The sequence below is a fragment of the Mesoplodon densirostris genome, chromosome 14, assembly GCF_025265405.1.
Source record: "Mesoplodon densirostris isolate mMesDen1 chromosome 14, mMesDen1 primary haplotype, whole genome shotgun sequence".
In the NCBI taxonomy this organism is placed as follows: Eukaryota; Metazoa; Chordata; class Mammalia; order Artiodactyla; family Ziphiidae; genus Mesoplodon; species Mesoplodon densirostris.
In genome coordinates this window covers 71,009,804-71,027,225 of record NC_082674.1, presented here as the reverse complement: position 1 = coordinate 71,027,225, position 17,422 = coordinate 71,009,804, and the positions used below count along the sequence as shown (strand labels likewise).

General features: G+C 42.7%; 1 protein-coding gene across 1 annotated transcript; it reads left to right on the top strand.

Annotated features, from left to right (window-relative positions):
* The first annotated feature begins 2,431 nt into the window (after positions 1–2,431).
* NMS (neuromedin S) lies at positions 2,432–12,841 on the top strand. Its single transcript, XM_060117947.1, has 9 exons — positions 2,432–2,504; positions 5,825–5,880; positions 6,174–6,212; positions 7,800–7,823; positions 7,920–7,973; positions 9,660–9,734; positions 10,853–10,888; positions 11,477–11,518; positions 12,803–12,841. Exons 1-9 carry the CDS (start codon positions 2,432–2,434, stop codon positions 12,839–12,841), a joined length of 438 nt encoding a protein of 145 aa, XP_059973930.1.
* Positions 12,842–17,422: the final 4,581 nt, after the last annotated feature.

Sequence of the window (17,422 nt, the reverse complement as noted above, 5' to 3'; positions counted from 1 at the left end):
GACAGTACCTTCTCACTGTGACCTCTTCTGGCCTTTTCTCTGTGCGTGCATGGGGTGGGGGAGTGGGGGAGAACTGGTGTCTCTACCTCTTCTTATAAAGACACCAGTCCTGTTGGCTTAGGGCCCCATCCTTATGCAATTTAACCTGAATTACTGGCTCAAAAGCTCTATTTCCGGGCTTCCCTGGTGGCACAGTGGTTGAGAGTCCACCTGACGATGCAGGGGACACGGGTTCGTGCCCCGATCTGGGAGGATCCCACATGCCACGGAGCAGCTAGGCCCGTGAGCCATGGCTGCTGAGCCCGCGCGTCCGGAGCCTGTGCTCTGCAATGGGAGAGGCCACAACAGAGAGAGGCCCATGTACCGCAAAAAAAAAAAAAAAAAAAAAAAGCTCTATTTCCAAATACAGTCACATTGGGGGTCAGGGTTTCAGCACAATTCATTCTATACCAATGTTGTTGAATAGTTGTTGAATCAATGCAGATTTTTTCTTGGTTTTTCCTTTTCCCATTTCTGAATTTTTATTAAAAATAATTTATTTTTTTATCCTGAATATCTGAGGCATAATGAGCGCAAAATATGCAAAGGAAACAAAATTAATTGATACAAGTCAGTTATCATATAGGTTTATTTGAAAATGTGTGTTTGTGTATAGAGTACCTAGTTCACTGGTAGACACAGACCAGATGTTCAAAAAGTACTTGTTGATTGACATTTTGTAGAACTGCCACAAATCTTTGCTATTATGTGTGTGTTTTGTGTCTAGAATGTCCATTTGTATCTATAATGTCCATTCAATAAGATATAGATAAAAGGTTTATGTTCAAAAAGCAATCATTCACTTTTTTTCTTTCATTCAGTAGAGACTTGCTGTTAGGCAGTGGGTGTATTGTAATACAAAAGACATCATCTCTCTGTGGTGTTTAAAGGCCTTGGTTATTCTCCTTGAACCAAAGTGGTAAATACTGTAATAAATAGAAATCTCTATTTCTTGCTGGCTCAAAGAAGTAGGCTAAATATGATGGCTATAGTTTATAATTCCTGCTCTGTTAAGAATTAGAAATTTTTTGACAAAATACCACATTTTAAGTCATAAATAAATAGCCCATTCTGAGCAACTTCCACCAAAAATTATTCTCCTAATCCTTAAAGGCAAAAATTAAAGATACGCATGGTGGAAAAAATCCTAAAGCTATTTCGCATATGCTGTATATGTTACACTTTTTGCAAGACAGCTGACTTCATTCTTTTTCCTTCTTCTTTCTATTTCATATCCAATCTTAAGGAGGCTCTTTTTAGAAAAAATTAACATATCAACTAAAATCCCACACTCTTACTGATGTGACCTTGGGTCCAAATCCCTTCTCTGCATCCTTGATGGCTTGGTGGCTTCAGCAAGTTCCTTAATCTCTCCCAGCCTCAATTTCTCCATTCATAGAATTAGGAAAGAAATACATTCCTTATAGGTTTTCTGCAAAATTACATGAAATAACCTATGTGAAATCCTAAATAGGACCTCAGTAGATGGAGTAATTTTGTTAGTACTATTTTTTTTTTTTTTTTGCGGTACTTGGGCCTCTCACTGTTGTGGCCTCTCCCATTGCGGAGCACAGGCTCCGGACGCGCAGGCTCAGCGACCATGGCTCACGGGCCCAGCCGCTCCACGGCATGTGGGATCTTCCCAGACGGGGCCGAACCCGTGTCCCCTGCATCGGCAGGCGGACACTCAACCACTGCGCCACCAGGGAAGCCCCTGTTATTACTATTAAATACTGTCATATTTTCTTGAATACTGATTGAATTTGAAATGTTTAACTTGTTCATAGAAATGAATCTGGAGAAACCATAAGAAGTCTAATTCCTAACCATAATTAATTTTTTAAAAACCTTAACTGAACTTCTGAATTTCTTCTAATGTTATATCCAGGACTCCAAATTTTGTTCTCAGATGCACCAAAGACTATAAAACATCCTTTGTTAATGGTGGAGAATAAACAGCTTCTTATAAAACAAGACTTCATCATCCAAGAGTTTACAGATTTATATCCAGTGATTTGATTTAAAAAAGAAAAAAAAAGCCTTTTTTTGAGTCAAAAAAATGTTTCTCAAACCACTATAGAATAACAATTATGACTCTCCAGTTTTTATTTTTATTGCTGGTTGCAAAAGGTGACTCTACAATGCCTACACCAGGAGGATATAATTCTACAAATAAGGGCCCAGCGTGACATTTATGAGAAAAGCCGAGTCTTCCTGCGCAAAGCTGATTGGTGCTCAGCCGATGGGCTTCAGGGCGATGCAGATAAAGTCACCTTCTCCACTGGGCCGGCCAGACGCAGTGTTGTTTCTGCCTGTGGAAATTCGAGAAATGCTCAGCTCCTATCCCAGCAGAACACATCTGTGGCCAGCAAAGAGAAACCGCACTTTGAAGATGAAACATCTTGCCCAATTCTCATCCATCTTGGCCATTTATTGCTTCTGCCTACTACAGATTCCCTCCTCAGGTAAGGGGACCCCTTCAACAGACCCCAGCTGGCCTGAGCTCTAAGGAAGACTGGGACAGACCTTGACCTTTCAGGGCACTTCTGGAGGGAGTCTAGCTTGGCTCCCTCACCTACCCTCATTTCTACCCTTTGGAAATGGCTTCCATCAGAGAGGATGGACAGAGCTAGATGCCGCAGCCTTTTACCAAAGGAGGTTACTTTCCCCTGTAGAACTGCCTTTAAACAGCTCCCGTCCCAGGGCTGGCCCCAGGATGTGCCACTGAAATTGTGAGGAATATGAGTCGGGGACGACTCCAACGTGGTAGCCATTTGTGCTCTTGGAATTCTGAAGAGATGAGAGAGAGACCAGCTTACAGTCCCAAAGGCTGAGGATTGAGGAACAGTTAGAGAAGGGCGGTGTGGGAGCGAGCACAGGGAAAGGGAATCTTCTCCTAGCTTCTCCTGTGGGCCTGGCGGGGAAGGTGAGGGGGTTGGGAGTTGGGTGGGGGAGAGGCCCAGGGAGCGCAGCTGAGGCCCCATGTCTTCCAAGACTTGGGTGCTGTCCGAGGTGCTGACCGGACGCGGGTGTCTCTTCACCAAATTCTGAGAACCAGTGCTTCTGCAGGGAACAGGGGTTCCCTGTAGGGAACAGGGGTTGGGTATGGGGTCCCTAGTCGAAATTTGTTACCCATCTCCAGGTAACTCACTATATGATGCAGGACGTGGTGGAAGCTCCAGTTGGAAACACAGATTATTTCAAAATTTTAGAATTTTCCATTAGAAATTTGGTTTCAGGGAGTAGAAAATCTTTGAAAATATATTCAAACAGAAAATATATTTGAAATAGCATGCTTGTTTTGCCATGTCCTGTAGTGTAATCAAAAAGCCTAGGCATTGCAAGGAACCGTGGAGGTCATCTAGTTTAAACTCTCAGGAGAGCAGGGATCACCTCTATGATTTCCCTAGTTGATTATTTTCAGTGACACCCAACTCACTACCGGCCAAAGTCAGCCAGTAGCTGCCTCCCCTGGTTTCCAATAGAATCTTGTTTTGGAAATTTCTTACTACCTTTTATTTATCTGTCTATATATTTATATCCACCTCCCTCTTTCTCCAATTTAATTTTCTGTTCCCTGAGGATAAGGTCCCTATGGTATTTATCATTGTATTGTTAGCACAGAACCTCTTAATAATTCCTTATAAGATTGGTTTGAATTTCTTTTCATTTTTGAATAGCTCCAATCATCACAAACTTCTTTACCCTGAGCTGAAATCTGATCACATGCAACTTCTAACCACTAGCCCTAGTTCTGACCTTTGGGGATATACAGAATAAGACTAATATTTCTTTTCTTTCTTTTTTTTTTTTTTTGCGGTACACGGGCCTCTCACCATAGTGGCCTCTCCCGTTGTGGAGCACAGGCTCCAGACGCGCAGGCTCAGCTGCCATGGCTCACAGGCCCAGCAGCTCTGCGGCATGTGGGATCTTCCCAGTCTGGGGCACGAACCTGTGTCCCCTGCATTGGCAGGCGGACTCTCAACCACTGCGCCACCAGGGAAGTCCAAGACTAATATTTCTTATGACAGTTCTCAAAACAGTTGATGGCAGTTAACACACACTTCCTAATTTTTCCCTTTGCCAAAGAAAACTGTGCTCAGTTCCTTTAACTCATCACAAATCCTATCATTTCAAGTAGGACTATTACCTTTCAAGGTTGGGACACTATCTTTTGAATCCAGCACAAGATTGTCTCAGCTTTTTCTTGGCTTATAGTGAGACAGCAGGGAGCAATATATCACTCAGTATTTTTTTAAAAAAATACTACTCTAGAGCCAGATATTCCCTGTCTCAGGTTTTTAAAATCTAAATTCAGGGTCTTATATTTATTCCATTTAATTTCATCTTCTTAGTTTTGACATATCCCATTGATTATTTCAGTTGCAGTATTAGCTTTTCCTCCAAGTGTTGTGTTACATGCAAATGAGATGAAGACTTCATCTAGGTCAGATAAAAGTTGACCGGTATGGGGTTCAGCTGCATGCCAGTAGCAACCTTCCCCATATCCCTATTCCTGAAGAGTCTGATGAAGCAGAGAGACAGGTATCCATATTTCTTAAAAGTTCCAAGAGTGACTCTGATGCACATACTTATTGACACCATCCCTTGATATCCTGTCCTTATATATTCCATCAAAATATTACCAAAAGTGGGGTCCAGCTGCTCACCACTCAAAAGCCAATAAAGAGGCAAGGTTGGTGGAAAGGAAAGCTTCCTCTATTTCGGGTGCTGGCAATAGAGCGGGGAGGGTGGACAAAGGCTTGTCCAAAGCCTACCCCCCCCCCGACAATCAGTGGGCAAGAGCTTTTATAGATGGAGGGAGGGGGCTACTTGCAGAAACAGCACAGTCAGCTCTGACGGTAATCTTGAAATTGGTCATGTGGTGGTCTGACCAGCATCATCTTGATTGTTTTAGGTATAGTTAATCTTCAGTTCTCGGGTTGGGTTGTTCCCATTTCCTTGAGGCCAGTTCTCAGAATTGTGGCAGCTTATGTCATGGCTACAGTCTAGTCATCATGTAGTTAACTTCTTCCACCTGATGGAGGTTTTAGTATCTACAAGACAGCTCACAGGATATGGCTCAGTATATTATCTATAGCACTTGAACAGGAACTACAGGTCCTTGAATTTGCTTACTGACTAAACTCTTTTTATTTAGTCTTTTTGGGCTGTTTTCTTTTGTTTCTGCATGTTCTCACTTCTTGGATTAAGCTTATCTTTTGGCTAAAGTTTTTCTACAGACAAAAGGCAGGAGGAGGACGTGAGGGGACAAGGACCATAGGGCTCTGCTCCGTTTAAAAAATACAAATTAAGTTGTTACCCAGGTAATTTTTTCCCTCTCTCCTAACTTGCTAACTCTTGTGCTGCTAACTCCTGGTAAATAAAAAAACATGCAATTTTTAATTAACTTTGGTACAAATCTCAGATTTGCTAGTGGTAGGTAGAAGTGTGTTTTCTTTAACAATCCTTTTAACAACATGGTATTAATAGAATTGCTGTATGCTTTTCATGGTAAAGATTTAAAAGTTAATGCTGGACTTTCCTGGTGGTCCAGTGGTTAAGAATCCATCTTGCAATGCAGGGGACGCCGGTTTGATCCCTGGTCGGGGAACTAAGATCCCACATGCCGCAGGGCAACGAAGCCCACGCACCACAACTAGAGAGGAGCCCACGTGCTGCAACTAAGACCCGATGCAGCCAATAAATAAATAAATATTTTTTAAAAAGTTAACGCTACAACCTCTTTTCTCCTAATAGAGATTTTTATGATTTCTCACAATAGGATTTCCTCGACCTCTAGCTGACCCTCCAGATGGCTTGGATATTGTGAAGCTTGAGGTACACCAATGTTCAGTAATGTGAGATTTTTATTTAGCCTTAGCCTTGAAACTATCATGTGGATAATGTTCACTTAAAACTATTTTAAGATCAGATTCTTGGCTGCAGCAGAAACTCACTGTTTTCATATTCATGGCTTCATTTAAGTCATCTTGGGAGTTGTGTTGAAATTCATGGCCACTGTGTGAGAAGATAAGGCAACGTTCATAAATGAGACAACTTTAGAATTTAATTTTAATTCTATTGATTAAGGAATTTGTACTTATCTTTGATTCATTTTCCTCATTTTTTAGTGGCTGGCATATTGGGCAACTCTTTCTAGACAACCTAAGGTAAAAAAATCAATATACATATGGTAATTCTTTTATTTATAACAGTGCACCTGCTTACACCATAATTGATATCTGTAAATAAGCACACTCTTTTGCTACCTACAGGAGAATTCTGTGTGTACGTGTGTGTGTGTAAGAATACAGTTTTAGGAAATAATGAGTGAATCTCCTAAATATAAATGATCATAAAATATTGGTAGTTCATCTGCATTCTTTTAATGATCATAATCACATATACATATCATATACATAATCACGTATATACATAAAATTACATGTCATGTGGGGATACAGTAGTGATCCAAACAGACCAAATTACCTGCTCTCATGGAACTTATATTCTAGTTGGGGAAGTAGTCTCCAAGATAGATAGATAAAATTTTAAAAATATTTTTTTCTCTAAAAAAAATATAAATAAAGCAAGGAAGGTGCATATGAAATCTTGAGAGTTGGTGTTCATCACCTGGAAAATCATCTTCAAATTCCTTATTTTTTTTTTTTGGCTTGAAAAGTAATGGTATAAAGTTGATGAACATGATAACAAAAATATATTGCCTATTGGGCAAAAATATTTGCCCAATAGGTGTCCAGAACACACACACACACACACAGACGCACACACACACTTCTGTGAACAGATGCTGACAAAGAGACCGGAAGTTGTAAAAATAGTAAATACTTTCTGCTGATTTAGAAATGATGATCATAAGGAAACAGAAAGTTAATGTCCACTGAGCCTCTGCTATGAGTAATTTTGGTTCATTATTTTGTGTGTCTGTGTGTGTGTGTGACCATATTCATGTTTATACATGTACATGCATAACAAAGAGAGAAAGAGAGAATATGTAAGTATTGGTTACTGCAGAAACCCTCCACAAAGTTTGTAGGAAGTTATACTCACAGCAACAAAATTAGACATGTTACTAACAACTTTCATTTCTGTCTTGATTGGAGTTTGAGCTGATTCAACAATGTTTAGATGTAAAGGAGATGAGATCAATAGTAACCAGATATTTACAACATCATTCACAGTACCTCTTTGAGTAGGATATGCTGCCAGTACAGCTTGTCCTGGGCTGTCATCCATGCAGACAGAACAGGGTGGTGCTCTAACAAGGATTTAGAAGTTAAAAGCTGGACTTTCTGCAAGAACAGTGAAGATTCATGTAGAAAGCTTTTAGGGAAAAAATTTGGTCAATATGAACCAACCCTAAGAAAACTGAATTATAGGGTATGCCCAGCAGCAAATTAAAAGTTGCAATCGTTATTTTATCCCACCTCTTAGTTAGATGGCTATCTGGGAATTGATTAGGGTATTGCTTCAATGCATCATAGAGTATGTTTTTCCCCTGAAGATTGAAAAGGTAAAATAAGATTGAGTTTTAAAATAATGATATTGCTGGCAACTTTCCTTTTGGCAAGATTCTGCATCAACTATAGTCTTATTAAGTTTGTATAATGGATTTCTTTTTAGAATGCCAATTTATTTCATAATATTCAGGTAAGTCAGGAAGGTCCCCGATGTAACTTCTACAGGAAACCTGCCCCAGTAAAATTCCATGTGACTTACCCTCATTTTCTTTCCAGGATAATCAAGACATATACAAAAGGGTGAGTACCACCAGCCTAGTAATAAGAGCATGCAACTACCACATTTACAGCAAGTGACACTTAGAATTAAAATCAACCTTTTTTTCTCTTATTTAGTTTTTATTTCATTACTCCAGAACTCAGGAGCCGACACATCCAGTTAAAACTGGGGTCAGTATTTTATCGTAATCATCTTTCTATAAAAGTCACTCTCCTCTGCATGCCTTTGTCCTTTCCCATTTAATATATGCAGATAAGTAGAAAAACAGGGGCCTTCCAGAAACTCTGGGTAATAGCTTTCTAGGTGCTTTTTCCTGGGGCTGCAGGGATTCTCTCTCTCCCTCTCTGGGGAAGAGGTTGGGAGAGGTTGACAGATCTGAAAAGCTAGAGAATAATTACAGAAAAGGAAAAATTAGCAAGAAATAACTTTTTATTATGCACTTAAACAGATGTACAAGAAGCCTAGTAAAGACTGAGCTCTATTTACATTGCAACCTTCTGTGTTTTAAATTCTGAAAAGTGCTTTGTGAAGTGTGAAGTACCACATTCTCAATAGTGATCCGTGGGTGTGCATCTTTCGTCACTGTCACAGTGTGTATGTGCTGTGGGAATAAAAAGCATCACCTCTAACTTTCTTATTATAAATTGGAGTTACCCTCAGGAACAGATTGTTGAAGTGAATTTCTGCAGGGTATGATTTGGAGAATATTGGGAAGGTCATAGAATCAATCCAGTCACAGTGATTGAAATTCTACTATTAGAAAGTCACTTATGTATATAGTCAAGGCTTTCCAAGTCTTCAGAAAGATCCTTAAAATAAACAAGTACCAAGCAAAATGTTTTTCCCTTTGAGGCAAAGACACAAGAGTAGTATAGATTTAGTACTGGGGATCAGGTAAGGATGGGAATAGTATCAAGACAGGCCATGGGCAATGCAAGTAAAGAAGGGTCAAAAATGGAAGGGAAAAGAGAAAGACAAATACCATATGATGTCACTTATATGTGGAGTCTAAAATATGGCACAAATGAACCTATCTACAAAACAGAAGCTGACTCACAGACATAGAGAACAGACTTGTGGTTGCCAAGGGGTGTGGGGAGGGGGGAAGAATGGAGTGGGAGTTTGGGGTTGGTAGATGCAAACTAATACATTTATTAGAATGGATAAACAACAAGGTCCTACTGTAGAGCACAGGGAACTATTTTCAATATCCTGTGATAAACCATCATGGAAAAGAATATGAAAAAAAGAATATATATATGTGTATAATTTTCACTTTGCTGTACAGCAGAAATTAACACAACATTGTAAATCAAATAGAGTTCAATAAAAAAATTCTTTCTAGCCTAAAAAAGAAAAGAAAATGGAAGGGAAAAGATAAACTACGTGTCTGTGACACGAATTAATTTTACTCTGAGCTGAAATACTCAGGAAGGATTCACAGGACTAGATAAGACAGGGTATGAATGTCTGAGTGTGTGCGGGCAGTCACAGATGAGACATACAGGAAAATAAAATGCACGGGGGCGGTGGTTATGCATGCTGTCCTTCCACTTCGTCCCTTAGATAAGGAGAGCACACCTGGGGAGCCACACTAGATGGACAGAATGTTTGGGATTAATGCAGATACAAGTCTGTTTTACCCTAAGGGAATATTTTTGAGTGAAGTGTTGGAATGAAATGTGCTAGCAAGGCAAGCGGTTCTTTATTGAGATCATAACATTTCAGGCTTAGGCTCGGAAATGGATTTTACTCTGAAAATTAAACCCATTTGTAAGGGGGTGAGCAGACAGGAAGGCACATAGCCCTGGGCCTGGGCCCGGCGCTGTCTGACCCTCACCGCCTCTTTGCCGCAGTTTCCTCCTGTGCATTCTCTAATGCGTCTGGCTGCCAAGCTCGCCAACCAAAGGATGAAAAGATTTCGGCAGCGCGTATGTACTTTTTCCTTCCACCATATTTTTATGCCACTAAAAGTTCACTTAACCGTGGTGAATGCCTGTTGTCCCCTTGGGGCTCACTGGTGTTTTCTCCTTGTACAAGCTCCACACGGTGGCTGCAAGGCAGGGAATGGGGGAGGGGGGCTGTGCAAGGCAGGGAATGGGGGAGGGGGGCTGTGGTCCAGCTCTGTGACCATCGGCTCCTCCTCTGCGCTCTTCATCTTTTTCCGTTTTAGGTTTCGTGTTGTTTTTTCACTTTCCCTGCCCCTTCCTCTTCCTCCTCATGACATGGACACTTGCCTTGATCATATACTCTGCTTCCCATTGTCCCACCTGCCCTTTTATTCTTATGGCAGAGCTTCATTTCTTAAAAAAAAAAAAAAGCTCTGAAACTAACACAACATTGTAAATCAACTATACTCTAATATAAAATTAAAATTAAATTAAAAACATTTTTAATTAAAAAAGTTTAAGTTTAGAAATGACTAGTTTCAATAATAGCTGAACCTGTTCAAAATGTCGATCAAGGTTTTGTTGTGTGGTAGCAAAACAAAGAAACACACACAATTTTTTGGACACTGTGAGTCCAAGTAGGGTGAACGACTCATTCCAGTTTGCCCAGGACGTTCCTGTTCCTGGGTTTAGCTCTGAAAATGCCAAGACCCCAGAAAATCGCTCACTTCCTGAGAAACCCATGGGTCATCCTAAGCACAGGCCACAGTTTGCTTGGATACTGGTGTCAGACTTCCAGGTTGAGTCTGCCTCCATCATTGGGCCAGATCCACAAGCAAAGATGAGCTGAAGAAGCTGAAATGGCATATCCTTGAAAATCTGCCTAAACCAGGAGTCAATTTCAAGTCGAGGCTGTTGGGAAGAGCAAACAAGTTTCACATTGTCCTGGACCCTAAGGGTAACCCAACCAAGAAAACACCCTTGCCTCCCTGAACAGAAAATTGTAGCTGGCTCCATGGTTAGCTGTTTTCTTGAAAGGCATTTTGCATCTGACTTCCGGCTACCTTAGAATGGAATCAGAGAGGGGCAGGATCACAGTACACTGCAAGCCTCCGGGATGAGTTTCCTATTAAATGAACCTGTGCCTCATTCCTTCACAGGATTCCGGGGCTGCTGCAGAGGATTTTACCAAGAAGGTATGTAAGCCCTGAGCAAGCACCACCCCCCAAAAAAGATCAACTTCTCAAAGAGAGAAGGATGGGGGAGTGCTTGGAGCCAGGCCACCTTGCAGCCCCTTTAGATCACTTCTGGAAAGAATTGGTCTCACACTATGCTCTAAAATTCTCTGAGGCTGAGCATCTAATTTTGGGTTTCCCTGGGCTTGTCCTGGAGCAGAAAGGAATCATGGAGCGATGCCCTTGGACGGTACTATTTCATCTCCATTCTTACAGATGCATCACCTGGGGCCATCTGCCCCTGGAGATTTGCTTCCTGGCTCAGGGGCCCACAGGCCAGTTGTGCGAACTTGGGGAGGGGTGTGGTATCTGTGCTTCTCCAAGTTGACCGTGCACCATAAACACCTGGGACCTTGTTAAAATTCAGATGGCTGGGCCTCAACCCCAGAGATTCAGTGGGCACCTGAGATTTTGCATTTCTAACAAGTTCCCAGGTGTTGTTGATGTTTTGGGTCTGGGAACCACACTTTGAAAACCACTACCATAGACATCTTTGAAAGACCTTTGGCACAGCGTGGTTGCATAATGGTTTGTGCTTTTATGTTGCAGGATCACACTGCCACCTTGGAAAGACCATTTTTCCTTTTCAGGGTAAAGCATATTTCCTCTTCTCTGTTTTTCACCCCGATTCTCTCCTACCGCCCCAATTATGGAGTTACTGCGGAATGAGCCCAGCCAGACCCCCATGGCGAACCGGTGAATCATTAGGGGAACTTTCTCACCCTTCCTTAGGGGATGGATGACTCCAGGCTTGGAAAGGAAAGGGTCCAGCGGACACGGGCTGCGCGAACCAGGGCTCTGGGAGGAGCTCAGGGGCGGGAGGCGGGAGTTCTGCTGATGGACAGACGCACGAGCCAACCAAAGTCGGAGTCCGTGTTCCAGAGCCTGAAGGTCACGGACGCACGGGCCCGGATCACAGTGGAAATAGGAGTCTAGGCGTCCTTTTCCCCAGGGAACTTGGAGCTTCTTGCGAAGGTCACAGAGTCACAGATGGTCTTTTAATTCTTTTTTTTTTTTTTTGGTACGCGGGCCTCTCACTGTTGTGGCCTCTCCCGTTGCGGAGCACAGGCTCCGGACGCGCAGGCTCAGCGGCCATGGCTCACGGGCCCAGCCGCTCCGCGGCATGTGGGATCCTCCCGGACCGGGGCACGAACCTGTGTCCCCTGCATCGGCAGGCCGACTCTCAATCACTGCGCCACCAGGGAAGCCCGGTCTTTTAATTGTTGATCTACCACTCCCTAGCTGTTTCACCCCCTAGATCTTCAGTATTTGCATCAGAAAAACGTGCGAATCAGACTAGTCGTGCGCTCCTCCATCAGCATTCTGTGGTCATTGGTGCTAAGAGATGCTCTGCAAAGATCAAATACGATCGAAAACACTGCACCTGACACGCTCCGAGGTTTACAGAGCATACCATGTCCTGCAGGAAACAACCTGTTTAACTTGGCTCAGTCATACTTTTCCCAAACCCCCATGACATCCCAAGTACACCTTTTAAATCTGCATGCCCTACTGGTGGTTGTTTTCTGGAAAGTACTTGCAGAAACAGTGGGTCTCCATGATGTCTTTAGGATGAGAAGTCCTGTGATGCATTGTTTAGGGATCGTCCTGCCACATAAACAGAGGCTAAGGGGTGGAGTGGTGGGGTGAGGGACAGTGTCAGGGCCATAGGAGCAGCAAGGGTCCTGGAGCACTGCCCCAGAGGATCCACAGAGTAGCAGTGACAGGGGCTCCCCAGGTGAGCCCCCAGGGAAGCTGCTAATGCCTCAGTTAGGAGAACAGAGCCTTAGGGCATAGAGAAAGGATCTGGAACCAAGAAACAGATTCCAGGCAGTATAGTCTCAGTACTGTAAGCTGCTCCTTTTTTTTTTTCAGCCAAGGAACGGAAGAAACCTTGACCTTAGCACCTGGTAGGATCGTCCAAGGTCAGCCTCATTGCAGCTCTTCTCCTCCAAACAAATGTTATCTGTCTGACGTGGGGGAGGGAGAGGCAACCAGAGGGTGATAGTTCCAAGAAAGGGGGGCGATGTGAACCCCCTAAGGGGCTCCTCTCCCCCCTCCCTTTCCTGCTCTCAGCATCACAGAGACCCCACTGCAGCCTGGCACTGTCCCAAACCATGCAGCCTTTGCTTCGTGCCAGCTCTTTGCAGGTGTGTGTCTCCAGCAGTGGCTGTGAGAGGACAGAAGCGCCACAGCTTTTGTGACTTCTCACCTGGCCCTTGAGTTGAGGCAAAATCCACCCTGGCGTGCTTGGTGGGGAGAAGTTCTCTACAGTGGGAACATTTCCGATTAGAACCAGGCCAGGCTGTTCCCTCCATTCAGTGGTGCTCTGAGACCCGGAGGTGAAATCTGGCGCGATTTCTTGGCCTGTGGCAGTTCGAGTCCCTGCACACGGGCAGCTCTGGGCCTCTTCTGTCTCTCATGTTGATGTGGTCCCAAGGGACGTGAGGCCACTGTCTTTCAGAGGCATCCCAGCCTCCCTCCTGGAGCCCCTGGACCAACTGGCAGCGACTGGGGCCCTGGCAGCCCAAGGTGCCTGAGAGAGCTGTCCAGATGCTGGGGAGCATAGCCGCCCTGGCCAAACTGGGAAAGGTGTTCCCTGAGGCCACAGCTCTCACACTGACCTAATGGCCTGATCAGTTACAGCAACAAATCTTATGAGTACCAATTATGGGCATTTATGACATGCCAAATTGAGGTATTTTAAAATATGTTGTATAATCACATGACCCTGGGCCTCATCTCCATCCTGATAATGATTCAATCTGACCTGTACATTTTTCTTTCTTCTTTTCAGAATTCAGCGGCAAAGGGAGTCTGGATCAGATGAGGCAACTGAGCATTTATTTTGAACAAACATCAAATGTCTTTCTGTGAACAGTATTTAAAGAGAATTCTCTTGCTCTCTATTCACTAGAATATTCAGTTGTGTAAAGAATAAAGTAGCATGGACACAACATTTTCATTTCTTATTTCTTATCAGGTATATATTTTAAGTAATAGGGTATGTATGATTAAAATGTGCCAGTTTGGGTGTTGTTTTATCGTGTTCCGACAATCTCGTTATTGTCGAGCGTTGAGAGCACAAGCCCGGGAGAGCCTGGCTGGCTTCAGATACCGACTCCGCGTTTTAGCTGGGGGACGGTGGGCTGGTCACTTCCATGGTAAAATAACAGCACCTTCACATCGTTTTAGAGATGACTGGGGAGATGGTCCACATAAAGGGCTTAGCATGATGGTACCTAGTGAACACTCAGGGAGTGTTGGCTGTAATTACATTTCAAAGATGAGTTTTGTTACACAAATGGTACCAAAGGGACTTGCCCTATAGGAGCTGCTTCTATATTGCTGACCAAGGGCTCGAAGTTACAGCATTAAGTTAACGTATACCGACTCCAATATGATCCAGCAATCCCACTCCTGGGCATATATCTAGACAAAACTATCATCTGAAAAGATACACACACCCTTATGTTCATGGCAGCGCTATTTACAATAGCCAAGACATGGAAACAACCTAACTGTCCACCAACAGATGAATGGGTAAAGAAGATGTGGTATATATATATATATATATATATATATATATATATATATATACAATGGAATATTACTCAGCCAAAAAAAGACTGAAATAATGCCATTTGCAGCAACATGGATGGACCTAGAGATTATCATACTAAGCTAAGTAAGTCAGAAAGAGAAAGACAAATACCATATGATATCACATATGTGTGGAATCTAAAATAGGACACAAATGAATATATCTATGAAACAGAAACAGGGTCACAGACATAGAGAAAAGACTTGTGGTTGCCAAGGGGGAGAGGGGGTGGGGGAGGGATAGACTGGGAGTTTGGGATTAGCAGATGCAAACTAGTATATATAGGATGGAATAAACAACAAGGTCCTACTGTATAGCACAGGGAACTGTATTCAATATCCTGTGATATTCCATGGTGGAAAAGAATATGAAAAAGCATGTATATATATATGTATATATACCCACATATATGTATAACTGAATCACTTCGCTGTACAGCAGAAGTTAACATAACATTGTAAATCAACTATACTTCAATAAAATTAAAAAACTAACAAACAAAAAAAATTCCACATACCAACTCCAGACTCCTCAAGAAACTGTGAGGCTCAGGCCTTTACCTTCTCAGGTGCCTCCTCTATAAATGATATTTGAGGGGCGTGGATGCATGGAGGGGCCCCGACGATACATGCCATGAACCTACACTGCATTCAGCCTTCTTTCTTTGAAGCTCTCAAGCTTCTCATCAAATTTAAGTCCTCCTTTTAAAATGTCATTTAGACATCACACTTCTAGGATTAGGTTTTTATTTTCACCTTTATAAGTCTTTGCAATAAGTCTCAAGCCTATTTTCTGAAATAGAATATTTTAAGACCCCTCCGTAGACCCTGCCACAAAAGATGAGATGAGCTAGCCCACTTCCATGAGACACTGGGCTGCGCGCAGTTCCAGTTGGTGAGATAGAAGTGCTGGCCCATAGGTCTTTCACTGAATGCCAGAGTCAGAATTCAAACCCAGGTTTAACTGGCTCCAATGTCTACAGTCCTTCACCACAATGGGCTGTCTCCCAGGGACATGGAATCAGCCATTGGCTGGGGTCAAGAGTGAGATTGTTTTCCTCACTTTATATTTTAAAGGCATTGGGTCTTCACAGTACGAGTTGCCCAACCACATGTGAAATTGTTTACATCAGTCCTTTAGTTTGAAACTTTGGGCCTTTAGGAGAATATGGTTAAAATAAGAAGAAAGAAAACAACTTCTAGTCAATGATGAAAGATGAAAGACAAACAGTGAATGTACTAAATAATTTACACACCTAAGTAGAGTGATTTTTAGATCCATTATGAAGAGTATTGTAGCTGCCTTTAAAATGTCCTGAGTAGGATTTATTTTTATAATTAAAAAATCACACTTTAACTTACATTTGAAGTGATTACAAGCATCAGATCATAATGCAATATCAAGTCATTATTTATACATGATTTAATTAATAAAATATTTCCCTTTAGACCTTATTACATGCCTTCCATACACTGATGGTGCCATTTATGATTTGATCACACCTTCTACCCAGGGTCCCTCCATCTAGAATATCTTGTCATCATTATGTTTTCCTCTAGTGCTGGGACAGTTAATGTTTGTGAATGTTGTTAAAAGACTGATGGTTTTTAATTAAAGTTAAACTGAACTGGAAAAAAAAAAAGAGTGAGATGGGATGAGGGTACAAGGTTGAGCTGCACATGAAGTTACAAAGCTACAACTGCTACCCCCTCAGCCCTTGACCTGTTAGGTAGAGATGGTATACCTAGTGCAAGACCAGAGTGAAGCAAGAGTTCATCATGGCCAAGGAATCCCAGAGCTATTCCCGATTTGGGACCAAGGAGGGATCTGGATGAATTGGGGGAGGCTAAGCAGGGACCCTACCCAACCTCTGCTTGGAGTTTCAGATTCTTTTCCAATTCAACACGTTTAGGGAATTCCCTGGTGGTCCAGTGGTTAGCATTCTGCACTTCCACTGCAGGGAACTAAGACCCTGCATGCCATGCAACGTGGCCAAAAAATAAAAAAACAAAAGAAAAAAAAAACCCAACCATGTTTAGACTCTCTGGCTTTCTTAGTCTTTATAAAGGCATTTATCTTGTCTACCTCAATACCTGAAAGAAACAAATTTTCCTGGCCCAAACAAACCCCATCCAAAGAGCTGGAAAAATACGCCTTCTGGAAAGGTTTATTGTTTTTGCTCAATTCTATGATCTCTTTGTTGACTCTTGGTATTTCAGTTTAATATTAAAACCATCAATTTGCCTCAAGAGATTAAGTCACAACCAGTAGAAACCCTGAAGAAGAGGCAGTGGGCCCTATTTTATTTATAACCTTAGTCTTTGCCTTCCAGACATTGGTGGAATGGAACTTAGAGGGTTGCTGTAATAAAGCAGAGCCCAGAGAAGAGGCTTCACTGCACAGCAGCTGCAGAGTTGCTAGGGCTCTGGGCAGCCGGCTGGTAGACCATATGTCTGCAGGCTCAGAGGAGGGGTGGTTGAGGGAAGAGCTACCATTTGTCACCTTCCCAGGGAAAAGTCACCTTGACCTGAAGCAGGTGAAGAAGAGTGAGGAGTGTTTGTGGGAAGGAAAGCCACAGGGGAGTAATTTTTTTTTTAAGAGTTTTTGTTTTGATGTGGACCTTTTTTTCTTTTTCTTAATTTATTTATTTATGTATTTTTGGCTGTGTTGGTCTTCATTTCTGTGCAAAGGCTTTCTCTAGTTGTGGCAAGCGGGGGCCACTCTTCATCACGGTGCACGGGCCTCTCACTATCGTGGCCTCTGTTGTTGCGGAGCACAGGCTCCAGATGTGCAGGCTCAGTAGTTGTGGCTCGCAGGCCTAGTTGCTCTGCGGCATGTGGGAATCTTCCCAGACCAGGGCTCGAACCCGTGTCCCCTGCATTAGCAGGCAG